The 21410-nt window shown below is 47.8% G+C and overlaps 9 protein-coding genes across 9 annotated transcripts; 5 read left to right on the forward strand and 4 right to left on the reverse strand.

Annotated features, from left to right (window-relative positions):
• Positions 1-148: 148 nt before the first annotated feature.
• On the forward strand, positions 149-3345 carry AOL_s00007g522 (uncharacterized protein; the record flags this gene model as incomplete). Its single annotated transcript, XM_011120423.1, has 4 exons — positions 149-1382; positions 1433-2756; positions 2845-2945; positions 3008-3345. 4 exons carry the CDS (start codon positions 149-151, stop codon positions 3343-3345), a joined length of 2997 nt encoding a protein of 998 aa, XP_011118725.1.
• A 1884-nt stretch (positions 3346-5229) lies between these two features.
• AOL_s00007g523 (uncharacterized protein) lies at positions 5230-6341 on the forward strand (the record flags this gene model as incomplete). Its single annotated transcript, XM_011120424.1, has 3 exons — positions 5230-5301; positions 5382-6182; positions 6252-6341. 3 exons carry the CDS (start codon positions 5230-5232, stop codon positions 6339-6341), a joined length of 963 nt encoding a protein of 320 aa, XP_011118726.1.
• Positions 6342-7239: 898 nt separating this feature from the next.
• Positions 7240-9092, reverse strand: AOL_s00007g524 (uncharacterized protein; the record flags this gene model as incomplete). Its single annotated transcript, XM_011120425.1, has 3 exons — positions 7240-7399; positions 7462-8684; positions 8751-9092. 3 exons carry the CDS (start codon positions 9090-9092, stop codon positions 7240-7242), a joined length of 1725 nt encoding a protein of 574 aa, XP_011118727.1.
• A 662-nt stretch (positions 9093-9754) lies between these two features.
• On the forward strand, positions 9755-10571 carry AOL_s00007g525 (uncharacterized protein; the record flags this gene model as incomplete). Its single annotated transcript, XM_011120426.1, has 3 exons — positions 9755-10132; positions 10212-10353; positions 10411-10571. 3 exons carry the CDS (start codon positions 9755-9757, stop codon positions 10569-10571), a joined length of 681 nt encoding a protein of 226 aa, XP_011118728.1.
• A 119-nt stretch (positions 10572-10690) lies between these two features.
• AOL_s00007g526 (uncharacterized protein) lies at positions 10691-11326 on the reverse strand (the record flags this gene model as incomplete). The annotated part of the gene is made up of 2 exons (XM_011120427.1): positions 10691-11095; positions 11180-11326. 2 exons carry the CDS (start codon positions 11324-11326, stop codon positions 10691-10693), a joined length of 552 nt encoding a protein of 183 aa, XP_011118729.1.
• Positions 11327-11805: 479 nt separating this feature from the next.
• On the reverse strand, positions 11806-13954 carry AOL_s00007g527 (uncharacterized protein; the record flags this gene model as incomplete). Its single annotated transcript, XM_011120428.1, has 5 exons — positions 11806-12042; positions 12111-13154; positions 13237-13389; positions 13456-13644; positions 13736-13954. 5 exons carry the CDS (start codon positions 13952-13954, stop codon positions 11806-11808), a joined length of 1842 nt encoding a protein of 613 aa, XP_011118730.1.
• Positions 13955-14802: 848 nt separating this feature from the next.
• On the forward strand, positions 14803-16766 carry AOL_s00007g528 (uncharacterized protein; the record flags this gene model as incomplete). Its single annotated transcript, XM_011120429.1, has 4 exons — positions 14803-15060; positions 15395-15631; positions 15700-16304; positions 16367-16766. 4 exons carry the CDS (start codon positions 14803-14805, stop codon positions 16764-16766), a joined length of 1500 nt encoding a protein of 499 aa, XP_011118731.1.
• An 873-nt stretch (positions 16767-17639) lies between these two features.
• On the reverse strand, positions 17640-18362 carry AOL_s00007g529 (uncharacterized protein; the record flags this gene model as incomplete). The annotated part of the gene is made up of 5 exons (XM_011120430.1): positions 17640-17675; positions 17750-17825; positions 17937-17969; positions 18060-18069; positions 18173-18362. The coding sequence occupies 5 exons, from the start codon at positions 18360-18362 to the stop codon at positions 17640-17642; spliced, it is 345 nt and encodes a 114-aa protein (XP_011118732.1).
• A 1048-nt stretch (positions 18363-19410) lies between these two features.
• Positions 19411-21345, forward strand: AOL_s00007g530 (uncharacterized protein; the record flags this gene model as incomplete). The annotated part of the gene is made up of 1 exon (XM_011120431.1): positions 19411-21345. One exon carries the CDS (start codon positions 19411-19413, stop codon positions 21343-21345), a length of 1935 nt encoding a protein of 644 aa, XP_011118733.1.
• Between the last annotated feature and the right edge of the window lie 65 nt (positions 21346-21410).

Genomic DNA, 21410 nt, shown 5'->3' on the forward strand with positions numbered 1-21410 from the left:
CCGCGGCTGTCGCTGAGCTACGCTCCGGATGGTAGGCCATCAGAGCCTCACAGGCTCTCGGATTCCGCCAACATTATAACAGAACGACGAGACTAAATGCATCCTAGGTATTTGGTCTGGATAAAAGATAAATACTTCATCCAACCCGATGAATCCTACTCCAAGAAAAGACGACAAGCGTCCTCTCATCCGCACATCGAGCCAGTCGCCTCATATTCAACGACCTGTAGAACACTCATTGAGGTTTCAATCCCCGGTGCCCCAGGTGCCAAACTCAAATCAGGCTTCAGCTTCAAGCTCCAGGTTTTCATCACCATCCGGCCAGAGCACAAGTACAACTCGCATTCACAATCCTCCTCCAATTGCAAGCCCGCTGCCTAAAGAGTTCAGGGATAGATGGCGGGTTGTAAACACGTCTTCCAGCTCTAGCGTCTCTAGTTCAGACAGAACAGCTAGTATCGGAAGCTCCTCGCTGTATTCTTCGCCGTCTCTCAAACGCAAGTATCAAGCGGTATCGACAACAGGGAATTCGAATAATATATCGCGGGTTTGGTCTGCTGTTAGTACCTCGCATGCACAACCTGCACCTATCGCGCCTGGACCAGGATCAGCAAATCGTATTGCTTCAAACCTACCACAGCTCCCCATTCGTCGCGAACTCACAACAAAATCACCTTCCGCGCCTATACCGCCTTCGCCAGCACCATCATTGGTACCAAAGGCTATTTCGACCCCATGCCAGCTTACGATCAATTCAAAAGACACGGTCTATCCATCTAGAACCCATTTAAATACTCAGTTGGCAACATCCCCGAGAGCTACGCATCAAACTCCTCCTAGATCCCAGGAGCCGAATACATTTCAGCCGAAAAAATCGAAACGAAGTGATAGTCGATCTGTCTCTAACAAACATCGTAATGGATTGGTAGATGGCGCCTTGGAGCCTTCGTCGCTCGAAAGCAAAAACAAAGACGCAATGCCACTTTGGCCTTTACCGCAAGATGAATACCAAGCTGAGGTTCCAGCCGTGCCTGAAGACACATCAGCACAACGACTATACCCTGAAAAAGTAGAACCCTCAGGTCTGACAGAACGAAGATACTCTGAAGACGAACCACAAGCCAAAGACGGCCATAGTGATTACGAAAGCGATTTTTTTGAAGATTACGACCCCTTTGACGATGTACCTGAACTACGTGAAGCTCTGGGGAAAAGAGACAGGACGAGGATTGAGAGTCGGCCCCTAATCTCTAGTAATCCTCAGTACAATCCACCCAAGGAGTTCTTTAAAATTAAGCCTAGTGAATCTCGACTGCCCTACTTATCTTCCAATACAAGGTCGTACTTCCGAGACGGAAACATTCCCTACCTTGATTCAATGAGTAAGTGTACAATCAATATGGTCAGGTCTCTTGTTCTAACATAGAAATAGTTGATCGTCAGCTCCATGTACCATTCTCTGAACAGGAAGCAAGAACGGTCTGGCATACGGCATATGTCATATGCCCTAGTCTTGCAAAGGAACTTTTTTTTTTCGAGGAAAAATTCTCTGTTGGGGTTGGAATTAAAGCTTTGGCAGCATTCTTGGAATCCTCAGAATTCTCTCGCAGTGAAAAGCATGAGACTCTTGTGTCCATTGCGTCGGAAGCCACCTTAGACCTCCCGAGGAGAAAAGAGGAGGATGTGCAACGGTATTTGATAGAGGCTATTCAGGCACGTAATCCTACATCTCGGTCGCAGGATATTGTGATTGTGTCCAAGGATAGGCCTGATAGTGGAACGTCGTGGTCATCACTCATTCTTGCCCGCCAGTGTACAGAGGGGATGTGGACCCGAAGGCATCTCACGAGTCATGCGCATGTTCAATCTATCGGGTCTCGGAAAGCCCTCCGGTTCCTACGACCTTTTCGGACCTTTACTGAAGGATCGAGTGATGTCGTAGATTGTGCGTGGGATTCTAGTGGTCGGAATTTCGCATTGGCATGCACTACTTACAATGACATGTACAACAGGGTTGGGAACCTCATGCTTGGGAGTGTCGATGGTCCCATCAAGTTTCTATGTGGGCACAAGACTCGAAGGCCCCCTAATCAAGGAAACACCGCAATCCTCGATCCCTACTTGCATAGTACTGTGTCTTCTGTAGACTTTTCCGGCGACCTGCTCTTCTCTAGTGGTTTTGACAACACCGTCAAAATATGGGATAAGAATAACAAACTATTACAGCGGTCCCTTCTTTTCGGCTCCCCTGTGGTACGCATGAAGATGAGTGGGCTTTTTCAAAATACTGGCACTGTTTGTCTTCAAGATGGCGGTGTCGTTATATTTCGGTCCTGCTTGCACTCTGGCGACGAACCTGACTCTCGCCATGTTATATCTGCCCGACATGACTTTCTAGAACCAGCATCTGTTTTGTGGGTCAACGGAACAGCAAGACGCAAGGGCTGGGTTTTCGTAGGATATGAGAATAAAGAGAGTGACAAACGCCAGCCTAATGCGTCTCTAGGGGATTTGAGACTCTTCGATGCCAAACATGGGCAGGAAGTTCAAGAAATCAGACCAGGCTCAACGAGACAATTCGATATCAATTTAGATGACAGTGGTTCATTCCTTATTACCGGTTCAATTGTAAGTGCAGCTAGGAGGCCGACTCCAGATACGCACTCCTTTGTTCGGGTGTATGATATAGAACAATCTCCCCGCAAGATGCTAGAGTTCAGCTGCCAGCATAAGGATATTAACAAGGTTACAATGAGGTATGTTAGAACCCCATAGAACGCGATTTTTTTCTCTCCTTCTTCCTCATTGAGACAACATCCTAATCTATATTTTGGTTCTCTGTAGTCCTTGCAGAAGATATGTAACTTCATCTGGGACGAATGGTAAAAGCTATCTCTGGGATATTAGAAGAGGAGGAGACCCTCTCCATGAGCTTGGACACGGCGGTATGTTCTGTGAAACCAATCCTCGGTCAGGTTATGCATGACTAATAGTATCCGTGTACTAGAATCGAGAACACCACTTAGCCCGGATAGAGATCGCGAAGAGGTGGACACTGGCGTCACTTTTGCTTCTTGGGTAGCAGATGGGGGCCTATTCATAACGGGAAGTTCGGATGGCATTGTCAAAGTATGGGATCCCGCGAGAGCTGACCCATTCTTGTACAACTTGGCTACTTTCGACGATCCCGTGATGACCGGCGCTTTCTCCCCAGATGGCGATTGTTTGATGATTGGCGAGACGACTGGCAAAGCAACTTTATTATCATATATGGGGCGACACGGTCCGCCAGAACCATTTGTGCAGGATAGGACTATGCTCGCACCCATTGCCTCCGAAGGTTAAGACAGCCAGAGGCGTCGGAAGTGCCAAGAACATTCTAAAATACGGCTACCTTGTCGCCCTCGTGAGCGAGGATGGGTGGCAGTAAAAGATGACGTTTTTGATTTGATCCCAATGTACAGACCCTTTTGGTGTGTAGGGACGCTTTCGTTCCTTCGTTCCTTTTTTTTTTTTGGATAATACCCCCACTGCTCCTGCTTCTTGTCTACTTTTGGGGATATTATTCGGCTTGCGAGCTTGCTGCATATAGTCTATGGCGTTTAAATACAGGTTTCTTGGGTGGGGAAATGGTTGATTCGCTTCCTTCTTTCGGTGCATAAAATCTCCTAATGGTTTACTATATTAATCATAATAGTACCTTCTGAACGGCTTGTGCTCCGGCTGTGCTGCCGAGTATGCTGTGGTCTGACTAAACCCAACAGCAACCACACCTATCAGACTACCTAGTTCTTGCCCTAACAGCTACATATGATTGCACGGTCAGTCGAAGGCCAAAAGCAAATCAATAGGAGTTCAGGGGAAAATAATAAAAAGAAGAAGAAGAAGGAGAAAGGGTATGTACAAGCAATCCCGCTTGGCTGAATACCTCGGACAATGAGCCTAAATAGATCGACCTTCTAGAATTAATGCAGCGCCAGTAATATTTTCGAAACCAAGCTACTCTGTAGGAGTCGAGCTCAAGGGGGACATCTCAAGAACCTGCAATCTCAGTCGCAAAAGACCCCTTCTACCTTAAATTATAAGTGAATCCATTCTTCACAAAATAAATATCTTCCCTGCTGCTTCAAACGCCTAGGAAGTTTTATATATCTCAACATCAAGCCGTCTTGTGAAGTCTTGGGACAGCATCTACGGACTGGGCGATCGCAGCGTCGAGGCTTGGGAGAAGATACCATGATATCGAGGAACATCATGAATACCACTAACCAACATGCTGTGGAGTAGCAATACGCTGTGGGAATACGGTCCGGCAGACGATGCTGAAACACACAGACCATGCATTCGAAGAGTGCCAATGCTGCTTCCAAGCCCGGCAGGTTCACAGCTTAGTATCGCGACTGTCCAATGGCTGTAAACGCCAAGAGCCGCCCGCATTTCCAACAAGGGCAACACACACCCAGGAAAGACACCCTGACAGGGGATATTCCCTGGCCTGGTCCCATCTTTTCTGAAATCGAATCCGAAAATCGAGGTCCTGCGGCTAACATATTGCACTCCCCAGGAACGAATGTATCATCCGATATATCCAAAGTACCATTTACCGTGTTTCGCTCTTGGCTGTTGCATTGGCGCGAGGCAGTCAAACCATGGGAGGCACGACATTCCCTGCCAGTCCTATAGCAGATTGGCCACTCGATTCAAGTATCGCTGAACATACACAGTAATATAATATACTTTTTTTTCTTTCGCACTTATAGTAGTGGGCACGTTTTCAAACGCGATATAAGACTTGGTAGGCGGGACAAGACTATATTGTTCCGATGCAAGAAACAACCTGGATACACCCTGCTACTCGAGATCTGGTGACCGGCCGGTCAGCCTTCCTCCTCGAAGCATGATATTCGTGAAACGACAGGACCGAAGATTTGCGTAGCCTGTGCTATACTTGGAGATATTATACCTTCTAATCTATTAGCAAGGCATATGATAACTTTTACCGGGGTAGCTCACCTTTGACAGTAAGAAAGCTAGGAAGAAGGGGGGTATATATAGGCCTTCCTGCAGCCATCTCCATATCCACATTCTCTTCACCCTCCACTCCACCATTACCTAGCGTTTCACCATATTGCTCAAATTTGCTCGTTGGATTGTTGAACGATCCCCTTTAACCGTAATATTACTTTTTGACGATATATCTTATCAAGTTCTTTTTTTTCTCTCGCAAATATGAAGGGTATCGCTAGAGTCGCTGCTGCCGCAGCCCTTACATCCATGGTCGCTGGTCACGCCATCTTCGCTGTAAGACCTCTATTTAGTTTATATTGACTTGAGTATATGTGATTTTCAAAATTTCTAAGAAATGAACTGTGAATGTATAGGAATTCGAAGTCAACGGTGTCAGCGCCGGAAAGGAGAATGGTTTGAGACTACCAACCTACGACGGCCCAATTGAGGACGTCACCAGCGCAGCTGTTGCCTGCAACGGTGGACCAAATCCTCTCGTCAAGTTCTCCCCCAACGTCATCAACGTCCCAGCCGGCGCCGAAATCACCGCCAGATATATCCACACCCTTGACACCGACTGGCGTACCGGTTTGATCATCGATGCTTCCCACAAGGGACCCATCATGGTCTACCTCTCCAAGGTTTCCAACGCCGCTACCGCTCCCATCCCATCGTCCGGTTGGTTCAAGATCCACGAGGAGGGTTACAACTCGGCCACCGGAAAGTGGGCCGTCGACCGTTTGATCGCTGATCGCGGTTACAAGTTCACAATCCCAACTTGTATCGCTCCAGGAAACTACCTTATGCGAGTTGAGCTCATCGCTCTCCACGCTGCTGGAAGCTACCCAGGTGCCCAGCTCTACATGGAGTGTGCCCAGATTAACATCACCGGTGGTGGTTCTTTGAGCCCTGCTACCGTTAACTTCCCCGGTGCTTACGCCGGTACCGACCCTGGTATCAAGTTCAACCTCTATACCAGCCCAATTAACTACACCATCCCTGGACCCCGTCCAGTTACCTGCGGTGGAACCCAACCAACCACTGCTGCCACCACCGCCAGGACCACCACTACTGGTGCTGCCACCACCCGTACTACTACTCCTGCCACCACCACTTCTCGTGCTGCCACTACAACCAGCGCTAGCACCGGTGGTCAACAAGCCGCTTGGGGACAGGTAAGCTAATATCCCAAAAACAACTGCCTTTGATGAATTACTGAACACTAACGAATCTTTTAATAATAGTGTGGCGGTATTGGCTGGACTGGTCCAACTTCGTGTGTCTCCGGATACACATGCAAGGAACTCAACGCTTACTACTCCCAGTGCCAGTAAATTAATTCATTCGGTTGAATCTAATAAGGGTACTCTTTCTAGTGCTTTGAAGGTGCCTCTTCCTTTGTACATATATACCAAAATTCTTTTTTCATTTTCTTTGGAATGTATATATTCAATACCATATCGGGGTGCATTTTTAGGAGGGATCACAAACATAAATATACCAATAAGTAGTACTGGTTTATGTTCACTTTTCTCAATCGCCTACTAAGCTATCTATCTAAACGTTGCACTTTAAAATTGGCGCTTTATATCCCCCGCTATTAATTAAGTTAGCCAGTAACCTACTTAAGTATATATGTGAACTGTTGCATTCTGAGACATCAGGTGTTGGTGATGTTTATGTGTGATGATTGGTATTGATGTCTTTGCCCAACAGGGGCGTATACGAATCTAGATATCTGGGCGGATATTCTGTACCTGGAATGGTACTTCGACTTACATTTTATCTACTTTTGCCTCTTCTACTTGTACTTTATAAAATTAACGTGAATGATTTCAGGAGTTAATTGCAAGATTATTCGTGGATAGCCTCTCATAGTCCTCCTGAGATTCCGTAATTTAACAATACAAATTAGCACACAGTGCGTATGTCCAAATATCCGCCAAAATAACCAGAATATGAAAAGAAAAATCAAGCATCCAAAACGCCATGCTTTTCCTTCAAACGCCCCTGCCCAAAAATGTCAAAAATCCATCCACCGAGTATTAATACAAAAACAAGTAATCCATTAAAAGGAAAAGTAAGTAAATCGTGATTGAGGGTCCGCCTCGCCGATAGAGAGAGAGCATTAAAGATTATTGTATGTTTGGTACATACTCACCATCGGCCTCCATTATTTTGATAAGGCCTGTATTATTTTTTCAGAGGAATAACATAGGAGGGGGAGGGAAGCTAGGGGAGTTCGCTTCGCATACCAACCCCGGAGTCGGAAGAAGATGGAATTCCGCTAGATTGTGGGTTCTCTTCATACCATTTCTGTTTGGCACGTTTGACTTCTTTTAGAGCGGTTCCTTCGTCGAGGGCATTCATAGCAGCCCGGATGCTTGCATCTCTAAATTTCAAACGAATTAGTTTCTTAACCCACTAGCAGCCGGATATTTCCAATTCACTCACGTTTTGTTAGATCCCCATCCTTTCCCGAGAATTTTATTGGTAATCCCCCATCCAGTGAAGTAGATTGTGAAGTGGTATCCGCCCTGGTTACCGCCACCGCCGCCTTCCCATTCATATCTAATGTCGACGTTTCTACCGCCCACCATACTTGAGATTTGGTTTTTGGCAGCTTTGTTAAGTGGCTTCTCTTTGGTGAACTGCTCTGCAGCTTCCTTCATTTTCGGTTCCATCAAATCCTTGAGCCACTCATCAACGACCTCTGGGCCGCTGTCGAGAAGTAGGCCACCAATGTAGGCTTCAAACAAATCGGCGAGAGTCTTAGAGCGGTTAACCAATTCAGAATGTTTACCTTCGCCGGTAATCAAGTGTTTCTCTAATTTGTACATCACACACCACTCGTGAATGTTCTTATTACCCACAATGCTGGAGCGTATGTTTGTCATTGCGCCTTCGCGGGAATTTGGGAACCGGGAAAAGATGTAGCGGGTAACGATAGCACCCAGATAACTGTCACCGAGGAACTCGAGACGTTCATTGTGGAGGCCAGCTTCGCCGATCATAGTGGAGGCGCCGTCGACAATGGATTTGTGAGAAAAGACTTGCTTGCGGATGTCATCATTCTTGATTGGGGGAAGCTCTGGTGGCCAGATTTTGGCACGTTTGGCTGTTTCGACGGGATGGCTTGAAAACGGGACTGGTGGAATAGAGCTGGTGGTGGATACAGAACGAACGCTACTCGCTCCTGACACCTTTCTCGAAGTGGGTCCGCTGGGTTCGTGGCTGCCAGAACGCATTCGTGGCTTGATTTGTTCTAGGGTCAAGCCGCTGGTAGTTTGGATAACTCTGGAAGGGGCTACGCTTGGGTCCGGCGAGGAGGCTCGAGCCTTGACCAGCCATGGGAGTGTGCCTTCGAGTTCCATGGCTTTCATAGTTTTGACGAAGCTAGAGCGCTCCCTTCCGAGAGTTCTATCGAGTAATGGAAAAGACTTTTCTGGATCTGCATCGACGATGGCGAGGAGGCCTGCTAGCGCAGCGTTGAAGGTATTGAAAGTCTGGCTAAGCCTGCTGGTGGAAGCATTGAATGAAACCTCGCCAACATCTGCACCAGTGTCAGATAGCTCCCCATCTGAAAGAATATCGTTGAGAGCATATTCTCTCTGGGATCGGTGTCGCTTGCCTGGACGGTCGAAGACTTCACGCTGATCAAAGCCGTGAGTCTGACCCTGCGTTCACGAACAGAGAAGTTAGTACAAATGCATAAGAGTATCGCTGAAAAAGGATTGACTTACTTCTTGGTGACTACGATGCCTTCGGTGGGCTCCTTGCAGGGGATGGCGGACGGGAACGGGTGACTCGCCCGAAGTGTACTCGACGTAGCCGCCATAGAGAACTCGAGGATCATGAGTAGTCTGCGTATGGGGATGGTGATGATGAGACGGTGGGGGACGATTATGGGGATTGCCCGATGATGCATGAGAAGGACGAGAGAGTTGAGGGGCTGTTGGATGCTGTCTGTGAATGGTAGGATGAGCACGGTGGGGATTTTTATTTTGATTCTGGTTCTGATTGGAGGGAGCTGGTGGAGCAGCCTCAGGGTGCTTTCGCTTTCGCTCTCTGTCGCCGTTCGTCATGGTGAACGTATGTCTCTATCTCTGGATATTGTAGTGAAGCCAATGGGAGCAGGAATAGTAGCGATGATGATGATAGTGATGATAAGGATAAGAAACGTGAGTGATGGTTGGTGGTGGTGGGGTGTAGTGGAGCTGGGGCCGAGGCCGAGGCTGAGGCAGAGGAAGTGAAATTTATCAGGATGGTATGGTTTGTTTACTTTCACCCGACAACTGACGTCTGACCGACAGTCTCGACAACTGAGCCGACAGGGCAACTGACTGGCAACCGACAACCTTGCAGGTAAACAAAGGCTCTTTCCCTATCAACTCAACTGTGCTGCAACTCAGCATCTATTATTACCTCCGGGCATAATATCGATAAACAAAAAAACGACGATGTCTTCAAACCGGTACGTAGCAGCTAGTACGTAGATTCGTGGATTCGTAGACTGTACAATATAATACTCTTGAATTGAATTGGAGCAAATGCAGGAGAATTTTGCGACGCCCGTTCATTGGTAGTTCGCTTCTGTCGGCCTAAACTAAGTCCAGCTTGGTCTGGTTTGACACAACGTAATAATACCTAGCACTTAGTACTTCGAAGGTAACTGACTTAGCTCCACCTCTCAACACCACTCTCACCACCACCACCCTCACCAACATCATCAACTTCAACAACCGCGATGATGACCTCAATACCACTCTTCCGGCTCACAAGCCTCCTTCTCCTCCTCTTTCCGGTCCTCATCCATGCAGTAAATGTCATCGGAAGTATCAAACCGAACAATGTCCTCCAATCCCTTACGCTCCTCCCTCCATCCATGACCGTATCTCTATCTGGTGCCAACCTTGCCGACTCCCGTACATCCCACATCTACTCCAACGGCGCCTTCAAATTCCAAGATGTAAAACCCGGTTCCTACCTACTCGAGGTCAACTGTAGAACCCACTTGTTCCCTTCGTTGCGTGTGGATGTTAGCACCGATGGTCTGGTGGAAGTGTACGGCACCTTCAGAGGTAACGAATGGGACAACAAAGGGGAGAGGAAACCCCATCCGATCGTTAGTCGCTCTTCCCCTCATGACCATAGAATGTAGTTTAGTGGACGGGTACTAATACGTTGTCTGGATCTTGTAACAGGACATTTCTCCAGTTAAGGGTTCGGACTTTTATATAGTCCGCGAGGGATTCAATCCCATGAAACTCCTTAGCAATCCTATGATCCTTATTGCTATTGTGGCCATCGGAGGAATGACCCTGATGCCAAAGATGGTTGAGAATAGTATGACACCTCCCATCTCGCCTACCAAAGAGACCGGCTAACCACGATAAACCACAGTGGACCCTGAAACCCGCGCCGAATTTGAGAAGCAACAGCAAAACTCCGTGCTTTCCGGCGCCCAGAATAACCCCCTCCAAAGCTTCGATATGGCCGGCTACCTAGCCGGTTCTTCCAGCAAAACCCAGCCAAAATCTGGTAATGGGTCAAAAAGGAAGTAAACCAGGATATAACATACTTATGTATTGAGTACACTATTGGGAACCCCCCTTTAGAGACAGTAGAATAATAATTTAGTTCAACCGGTGTACTCGAAAATGAAAGGTTAATGTAAATGATGTCAATCTTCTCCCCCCAAATCCCCACCTAGTACCGGATCCTCAACCTCCAACCCTGCAGTTTTCTTAACTTTCTCCTCGATTCCTTCCTCCCCTCCCCTCCCATAGCACATATCCCATTCTTCTCCACCGACAGGATAGGCACCGATCATCGTAAACCCTTCCCCGGCACCCCACCCTCTCCCCCCAATATCCTTTAGCAAACGATGTGCCACTCCAGCAGGCATAAACATCGCATCGCCAGTATTTGCTGTGATTGTAACAGCGTCTGGATTATCATCACCACCGATCAAAATCTTCGCGGCACCGGAAATCACAGCCAGAGCTTCGTGGGTGGTGCTGTGGAAATGTGAGTCTGTGTACATGGTGTACCGCCATGATGGTGTCCAGGAATTTATGCGTAGAACCTAAATTTCACCTTCTTACTATGGGTTCTGGTAAAGAAGAGAAAGGGAGGGCGGGTATATATTGTATTATACGTGTATACTTACATCCTCGATCTTGTCTGCGTCAGTTGGCTTTGGGAAAGCGTACTTGTAGTGTATGACCGGGATGCCGTGCAGGGAAGTATTTGGAACATGTGCATAACGGGGGATCTGATACTTCTCGATGGTGATATTGCAACGTGCATTCGCCATTTTAAATTCGAACTTAGTCATACAGTTATAAACCCCTTGTTGAGAACGTTGAAGGAAGGCAGATGCAATATATGCTTCTTGGGGAATTGCATCATGCATGTTGGGTTTTGATACAATGACGTCGCCCGCGCGCTCTCTCCATACCACCAAATTGCAGGTGATCTAGGTTATTCTAGCAGCATCTTGATCATCGTACATGTCTCTCAGACATTATAGCATTAAAGGGTAAGGAGTATATACAATCTTAAAACTCAGAACTCCTAGGAACGATGCAGGTACGGTAACAAATTGACACACAGACCTAAAAACCCTTCATCCAGCTGACGAAATTAACCCCTCAGCAAATGTGTCTGAGCTTTGGGTTTTCCATTTCACGGTAGAGAGAAGGGACCGAAAGAGAGAAGGAAAAAAAAAGATAATTAGAGTAAAAATCGGAGCGAAGTATAAACTGCACCCATATGTCATGAGCGCGGGCCATTTTAGAATCTAAACTTGCTTTCCTTCTTCTTCCTTGCGTTGTCTTCTTCGCGCTTTTGTCGTTTCCGGCTTTCAGAGGCGATGAGGTCCGAAAGATCTTCCTGGAATCCTTGTTTATCACGCCGCTGTTGTTCCATCTCTCGCTCGTATTTAGCTTTGACGGCCTCTTTGCTAAGACCGTCGTCCGCCTCGAGCGTGGATGCATCAATGGAAACTTCGATATCGCCGGGTTTCTTGCGCTACACGACAATCTGTTAGCATGCGCATTCCTCAAAATCCGGTAGACGAAATAATCTGAAAAACTAACCTTCCTATCCTCTTGACCAAGCACAGGCATCTGGCCGGACTTGATATCATAGGCATGTTGTCCACCAAACAAGCCCCGCGATTTAATCTCTTGCTCTGGTAGGACGGAGTAAAGCGACTTGGGTCCTTCATCCTCGTCCCTATCCGGCCTTGCCTTCCGTAGATCAAGATGCTCGGGCGCGTCGAATTCGCTCGGTACGGAGCTAATCATTCCTGACGGCGTGGCCATGCCCGATGGTGTCTGCAATCCAGCACCAACGTCGTCCTCGTCCTCGTCCTCGTCCTCTTCATCTTCATCTTCATCCTCATCCTCTTCTTCTGACTCAACCTCCTGAAGTTCACCCCAAATAGTCCTATCCGCCGGTTCTTGGTTCTCGGCGGACTCCTGTGGCTGTAGGACACCGAAAACATCGCCATACAAAGGCCTGTTGAACTCGTCGACAGGGGGTTTCCCCCAACCTCCTGGGTGAAATCCCCATGCTGCACCAGCTGGGATCGGTGCGTTTAATCCTGGAACTTTGAGAGATGGGTAACTCGGCGGTGGGCCGACTCTCTGCATGTTGATAAGCCATGGAGGTGGTGCATTTGGCGGCATGTTCAAAGCTTCCTTCAATTCGTCCGATAATTCGCCAGGTCTGCGGTCTTTCAGATTCGTTTCCATCTCCTTTCCTTCGTAGTATACTTCTCCGTACATGGTCAGCGGGGGTTTGACTTGGAATCTGAAAAAGGCATCATGCAGCTTCTGATAGTCAATATCCAACTTTCCCATCTTCGGCTGAACACGCTCTCTCTGTTTCTGCTTTAGCGAGCGTTCGTCTTCCTTAGTGTTATCTCTCATTTCCATGATTCCGGTGGCTTTGATGAAGGCAGGGAGATCGAATGGCGGCTTCTCGACACCACGCTTGGAAGAAAGGTATTCCCGCTTTAGGGACCAATGGCTGGGCACTGGGACGCAATTACGGTATGACTTGAGGTGGACTAGTAGTCTAGGGTCGGAGGATGATGTGTCAGTCCATTCTACGATTTCGGGTCTTTTGACTAGCGTCTATAGAAGATAAAAGTATTACAGTTAGCATATTGCTCCCTTTCCGTGGGGTGTGTGTAGTAAAATAAGACAGGAAAGGTACCTTGAGTTCAGCGACACTGAGTTTATCCCGAGCCTTTCTAGCCTTCTTGCTCAGTTTGGCTTCGACGTCGACCTGTTCGGCTTCTTCGTCTGGGATATCGTCCTCGTCGTAGAAGACCTCGCCCTTCCTATCTTCGACATTTTCCTTATCGTCCTATCATATTACTTAGCAAATGCACCATCCGATTCAATATGGACAAAAGGGTACGGCGACACATACCCCGGCGGAGAACTTCTGCATGATCCTCTTGTAATCGGCAAAGACAGCGTCATCTTGATCGAGATTCAGATCGCTAAGGTCAAAGTTAGGTGTGACTTCAGGAACAAGCGATAACTGGACTTGTTGCTGCTTCTGACCAGGTGCAAGAGCGAAAGAACTAGAGGATGTGATGGTGGCTGTGGAAGCGACCTACACGACGAAGGTTTAGTTTTTATCAGCTTCTCTTAAGAAAACCCACCTGTCATGCGACAGGAAAAAACGCGAGGGATTTTGGGCATACAGATTCGGTATCAGAATCGGCGACATTGGAAGGGTTCTGTTTCCTCGCGATTTCCTTCTTATGCTTCTTTCTCTCGCGTTTTAACTGGTTTTTGGTCAACTTGCGAGGTTTACCATCGATGATCGAGGACGCGGTGGCAGCAGACCCATTCGCGATGGGAGTCGATGATGCTGACACCGACTCTGGAAGAGCGGCCGTGCCGTTGATAACCTCGGTCATCGTGGGTCGAAGCGACCTTGTGTGTATGTGTGTATCCTATCGTAGAGAGACAGCCGATGTTGAATTGATGATGACGACGATGATGATGATATCGTGGCGTGGGGGTTAATTGATTGATGGGTGGAAGTTCGGTCTGAGCCTTCAAATGGTTATTTTTGTCTTCTTCGATGGTTAAAAACGAAAACAAACTAAACCACGGAAAGGTGCCTTGCAGCCGAAGCCAATTAATTAACTTCCATCCATTCATCTTCGCACGATTTCATATACCCTATTCTATTAAATTCTATTCTGTTTTATTCTAATCCATCCAACCTCCCGTCCTTCGTTCCCGATCCTTCAATAGTAAATACTTATACATAAGTACTTGTATATAGTGTATATATAATCAGGCGACTGTGGCGGTATATAGAAAGACACTATCGATTTCAGGTTAACGTTCTGACCGAAAACTGCGACCCAGTTCGCGAATGCAACATCGATTTCGCTTTCAATCCAACTTAAATTGACCGATCCACCAGCCTCAAACCCAACCTCCTCCTCCTCCGGCCCTTTTGACGTCTCCAGATCTCACGGACTTTCACTCGTACTTCTCTTCTCTTCTCTTCTCTTCTTTTTTCGTTCTTCTCCTATTCGTGCTGTTACGTCTGGTATAATACAGTACGATACGATACCGAGTATACGTATACTCGACACACCAGCCAATAGTTTAACCCCTTACCAAACCCAGGCCCACCACCACCACCATCATCACCACCCCCACGAACAGCCAGAGCCCCTCCTCCTCCTCAACCTCACCATAATCGCCCTTCACCCGCTCGAACTCTACTCGTTCGGCCTCCCAACAGGCCATGCGATCACCGCAAAGTGCATCGTCTGGCAAATCCGTTGCTTTCAACTTCCCTGCCCAACCTGGAAGCAGCGACACCAATGGCCACATATTACCCAATGGAAACTCATCTTCAGCTCGAGAGATCTCCCCCAACAATCGCAAACTACACACCCGCACAAATTCGATATCCCAGGTCATCAAAAATGTCAGGAAACGGAGTGGTTCTACCGCTGAGATAGTTGAGAATCTCAAAGCTCCGATATCGTACAAACTAGTGGTACGTTCCACCGAGAACATGAAACTCCCCTGTTGCAATCGAAGCTCTCCTACAACTCCAATGAATTCAAATTCAAATTCAATATGGATATCTGTTAACTTTTTTCTTCTTCTCCCTATTGGTTGTTCTCTCTCTAGGCAATTTGTGTTTGTTGGTACGGCTCTTAGTCCTTCAGCTTCTTCTTCTTCTTCTTTTCTTTTCTTGTTCTTCTTCCTCTTCTTCTTCTAGTCCTCCCCGGTCCTTAAATCGGTCATACTGAGTCCGTCCGTCTAGGTACTTTTCGTCGGCACTGACCAATACTTCGTCGAAATCAATCTTAAATGCTTTTAGGCAGCCTGTCACCTTGACAATCGTCCAATTCGCATTCGTCACGGGATGGTGTCTTCTGTTATCGCTCGTCGGTCATTGGCTGCCAGGGGCCGTCATCCCGGGAATCCAAGGTGGCCTCAAATGGCCGACAAGGGATATTATCAGAACCACAGCACCCCTGGCACTTTTCCAGGTTGGCGGGCATATCACTTCCAGCTTTGCGACAAGTCGAATCCCCGTATCGCTCGTCCACACTATCAAGGTGATCACCGATACACAGTTCACATAAATCCAAGAACGACCCTGAAGCTGACTGATCCGGATACCTAGGGCTTAACTCCTCTTTTCACGGTCTTCGCCTATAGGATATTCTATAAAGTCAACTATCCTCGTGATGTCTACATCTCCCTTATCCCTTTGACCGTTGGCGTCATGCTTGCCTGTTCCTTTGAATTCCGTGGGAATTTCATCGGGATCATCAGCGCTCTCGCCGGTACCATCATATTTGTTACCCAGAACATTGTTTCAAAGAAGATTTTCAACAATTCCGCGCGAACGGATTGGGATCGAACTCAGGGTGTCAAATTAGACAAACTTAATTTGCTTGCCTATTCCTCAGGACTAGCACTTATGCTGACCACTCCGTTGTGGCTGTCGTCCGAAGGATTCTCGTTAATTCGCAAGTATTATGCAAACGAGAAGCTAATCCTTGAAGGCCCGAACAAGCTCAGCGGGATGGCATTGTTCTGGGAATTTGTTTTCAACGGAACCTCCCATTTCGGACAGAACATCATCGCATTTACAATTTTGAGCATGGTCGAGCCAGTTACATACTCAGTCGCCAGTTTGATCAAGAGGATTTTTGTGATTGTAATGGCTATAATTTGGTTTGGCAATATGCCGACGAGGATCCAGGGATTTGGTATTTTATTAACGTATGTGCCTAAAGATCTCCCCCAAAGTATACGGCGGCCTGCTAACTGACATGCGGATACAGTTTCCTCGGTCTTTATCTATATGACAAAGCCAAAGATCTCGACCGTCGAGAAAAAGCTAAGATCGATCCACGGCCGTCGCTTTTGCCATTGTCCGTAGACGGAAAGTCTAGAACATCACCTGTCCCGCCACCTTATGGCTCACAACACAGCAGCGCTGTGAACACACCCATCAACGGTGGAGCTTACCATCCCAGAAGAGGCAGCGTAAGCAATGGATCAGCGAATACTAGCTCCGCTGTGGCAGAAAAGAAGGCCGCAGCGGTGAATGGGTATTCGGGATTAGGCAGTGTGAATGAAAATGGGGGACTGCTGCCGGGGACGAAGCAAGAGAGTACATGGAAGCCGAATGAAGTTTGGGCAAATGGAGCTACGGCGAAGACGAATGGGATTGCAACATAGATACGGGGGGTTTCTTTTCAATAAGGTTGCTTTGGAGGATTCCTCTCCCTTGGGAGGTCCCAAGCTATCATTAATGATAATAATGTCATAGACTTTTCTTTTCTAACTGGGCTTGGGTGTTGTCTCCCGTCAGATATTCATGCATGGATGTTACTTTCGCTATGGTTTTATTCAAAGGGATTTATTAGAGAGAGAGGCGAGGTGTTAAAAGTCGACTGGGTTATTTTTTTTAGTTTCACTTTTTATGTGTATACTTAGGTCATGATCATACCAGTCTGGCGGATTTTTTTATTTTTTTTTACATTTTTTCGAGGGAATGGATCGGGGGGTTCTTGATTTTCACTTTGATGTATTTGGTTTTTATGAGGGAAAGACGAACAACCTGAAAAACGACCCAAAAGCTTGCTCCTCGCCTTAGATCGAAATTCAGATTACATTAACCTTTTCCCGGGATATTAGTATACTTGGTAGTCTCGTCTGGCCCCGAAGCTATCGATTTCTAGGATATATGTAATTGCCATCTTGGGAAGTATTCCCAGGGAACATGGCAGATAAGATCCTGAATTACCGGGAAGTTTGTATTCGAAATAAAACAGCAGCTGTCTTTCTTTTTATTTTTTTTGTCAATCAATTAATCTCCAGACTCCATATTCATTTGCAGCTTTCCAGGGTATTCGAAACAACAATACAATGAATGTCTTGAGGGAACGCCAGTGCAAAGGGGTTTTTTATTTTATTTTAATTTTTTGTCATTATTTTCTCGGGAAAAGGAATCTCCTAACCAACTCCCCCCACGAAGGCACATTTGCAATGTTGACTCTCTGAGCTTTCCAATAACCTTTGTCCTAGAATCGAAAGGTTGCAACCTTGAAGTTAAGCTCTGATTTTACCTCCTCCAAAGGCGGTGACCTGTATTTGCGAGATGAGTTTGTTAGGGATAGAGTGATTCTATTGGATTAACATGATAGAATGGGGAAGCTTACCGGACCGTCTTGTTCAATGGTAGGCTTCCATTCGGCTTGAATCTGAGCGTAACCCTCAAGACCTTGGAATGCTTTCCTATTTTTACCTTTGTGTTAGCTGATTCTTTCTTTCTTTATTTTATTTTTTTAAAAAAAAATATTTAAAAAAAATAGCTATAACTAGCGCTAGGATATGTAGAGTGCTTACACGGCGGCTTCAGTAGCCTTGATGACGAAACCCCTAATATCAAATGAAATCAATGGTTAGATACCAAAATGGTGTTTGGAATGAAACACATGGAGTATATCAGCGAGGGGGGTTAAAAATTACTCTATGATAGCTATATGCATGTGCACCGGGAGTAGTTAGCGCCAAAGCCCCGCTAATGTTGTGCTACCTGCTACGAGATAAAGGTAATAGAATGAGAGGACGGGAAGACGTACAGAATTCGTGAGTGATTTCGGCTCCAGCCTCTTTGAGGTTCTTAACAGTAAAGTCGATGATTGATTTCGGAGTGCCATCCTTGAAGCTGACGACCCAGTCGACCTGGCCTTCTTTGCCGGTGAAGATGGCGGCAGCTGAGACAAAGGTGACGAAGAGGCAGATGAGGAAGGAGAGGAATTTGAACTGCATTTTGACGGGTTTGGTATTTCACGTTATGGTTTTCTATGTCTGATTTTGTCGGAGGTTAGATGGTTTGGCGATTGTGGTGATGATGATGATGATGATGGTGGTGGTGATGGTGACGATGATGGTGTAATTCGAGGCGAGAGAGGCAGTTCTTGTTCTTGTTCTTATATGGCGGTTCTGTTACAACTTCCCGGTCCGGTGGAATATTGGCCAGTTCAGCCCGCAGCAAGAAGACTATGTTTAAGGCTACTTGGTTCTGCTCTGTTTCATACTAAGTTACTCAAGTAAGTAATATAGCTCCTTGAAGTTAGGAAGTAACAGGTATTATAAGTCACAGTATTGTGGTGCCATGCAAATGACGCCGCCCTGCATTATAATACACAGACTATCAGAATGCACAGACATCATGATACCACATATACAGATGCACACCATTTGCATAATCGAGTACCGAGTACCGAGTACGTGTACCAAATATCATTCTCCCGATGAGGAGTCCTGGTACCATACCATCCCGATGAAATGGTGAAGCTCGGGCTTGTAATTATAATTGTAACAGGGCAGCTTACATAGCTTCGCTGGCTGCAAGGTCCGATGCGAGACGGTCTTGGCGGGCAGGGTTTTTGTTCCTCTCAAATCCTGATCCCAGTCAGCGCGTCGTCTGGTGCACTCCATCACCATATATCACCATATCACCATATCAACCTCCCTCGACCCTTCCTCTCAATTCCACCCCGGCTACCACTCCTCTTTATCGACTTCTCAGGAGGTTAGATAACCACTTCCTACCGCCTACCTTCTAAGAGGTACCTCGTACTCTGCTGCCTCTCCCCATCTGACAATACTCTACTCATCTTCTCTCTTTCTCTCACCGCCACAACGAACAAAAAAAAGGTTACTGTTCGCGGTCAACTCCCGCCATCAAACAATCTTTGACCAACTATCCATCCGTCCATCCGTCCATCCAGCAATTGTGTACGAGTGACCAAACAGATAGGCAACCCCAAAACCACCCTGCTGCTGGGCAATCATCCCAGGCCCATCTGCAACAATGAACCGGTACGCTCCGAGTTACCGTGACGATCGAAGAGACCGAGACCGAGACCGAGATAGAGACAGAGACAGAAGGTCGCCTTCCAGGGAAAGACGGTACAGATCACCATCTCCGAGACATCGTCCAAGTAGTCGCTCTCCATCCATCAGAAGACCCAGGTCTCCGTCTCCGAGGAGAGGAATTGATTCTTACACGCCTGGCGGCGGTAGCGGTGGTTTTGGTCGCAGGAGGCCTAGTCGTTCACCTCCACCGCCTCTAAGAGCTGACTGCTATGTACCCTCTCCGGTCGGTGGTGGCGGCGGCGGCGGCGGCGGCAGCTGGCGACCTGGGGATCGTTCACCCCCGTTGAGGTCGCGACGAAGATCGAGGAGTCCATTGTTTGGAAGACCGAGATCGAGGTCTCGAAGAAGATTTAGCAGGTCCAGGAGCCCTATCAGACGACTGAGGTCCAGAACACCTCCTCTTCATCTTCGACGCCCTCGGTCTCCAAGGCTCCGGTCGCCTTCCCCCCGACACGCACGACGATATCGGTCTCCCAGTCCCAGAGGAGCCCGTTCACCAGGCTACAGGAGAGTGTCTAGGTCTCCTGAGAAGACAAGCAGGACCCCCCTGGCTAATGCAAAGCCGCTGGGGGAACAGTCCAAGAGACCCGACAAAGATGCTCCAGCATCCCCTCCTCGCTCCGAAAGGAGGCCTCCGCCCCCAACATCCGGTCACACATCTACAACCATACCGCCGGCATCTACATCTACGGCTACGATTACCGCTACAGCCGCACCGACTTCATTATCGTCATCGGCTCGACCAGCAAGGCCAGCTCGATCACCGTCACCTCGTCCATCCCGCCAACAAGCTGCTCCATCTACTTCTGCACCTACACCGCGTCCTCTTTCGCCGTCTCTCAAAGCTCCATCTAGACCTCGTTCACCGTTTCTTAAAACTGCTACAAGACGAACATCACCGGAACGTGCTACACTGATCAGATCGAAACCGGATTCTCCCTTGTCCCGTACCCCCCGCTACCGTTCACCACCACCCAGATCTCCACGCGACCGTTCTCCCATGTCTAGCAATCGGATACGTGATATACCACCCCGCGGGCCTAGGGACGGCACTCCCAAACGTCCACTTTCCCCTGCAAGAGCTCAACATCCATCTCTTGATGACCACAGAGACAGGGATAGCCGAGATACAAGACCAGTTCGTGGACACAGCCCTATACGCAACCCCGCTGCGAGGATTAGAACTCCTCCCCGTGGACCTGCGGCCGATCGAAGAGGGCACAGTCCTCCCCGTCAGCCACGAGCTTTGCCACCCCGTGATAGAAGCCCAATGCAAATTGATTCCAAAGATGTCGCTTCCAGAGACACTCCATCACGCCCAAACGACCACCAGGTTAAAACACCCATCACCCCGCTCGGCCCGAGAGCAGGACCCCGCGGTCCAGCACTGTCCACTACCACACCCGCTCCATCAGGCGCAACAGATAGCAGCTTTGCCCCTCCAACCGGACCTAAGAATATGGTTGTTCCCACCGGGCCGCGCGCGGGAGGCTATCACCATCATACGCCGTACCGTGGCGGATACCATGGGAACTCAACCTCCCACCCTCCACCTCCACCCCGTCAACCACAACAACCCCCACCACTTATCGTCGGGCCGCCAATCATCAAAGGTGGACAGCTCCTTCCTCCTATTAATGCTGAAGCGTCGGAGAGGCTACACCGATTGCGCATCGACCAAGTCAAACTGGACGAGGAAGTCCGAGTTGCCAGTGATAAACTTCGAAAGAGTTTGATTGAGTGGGACAAGGGAGAATTAGAGCTCCAAATTGTATCGACAAGGTTAGATATTTGGGAGAAAGCAGCAGAGGAGGGATATGTCGAGGACCCTGATCTTGAAGGGTATTCGAATGGGACCCACGATAAATGACTGACCAGCCGACTACATGTATTCTAATTCTATACCCCATATTGCTCTCTGAATGACTTTTTTTT

Source organism: Orbilia oligospora (genome assembly GCF_000225545.1).
Source record: "Orbilia oligospora ATCC 24927 unplaced genomic scaffold scaffold00007, whole genome shotgun sequence".
NCBI classification, from domain to species: Eukaryota; Fungi; Ascomycota; class Orbiliomycetes; order Orbiliales; family Orbiliaceae; genus Orbilia; species Orbilia oligospora.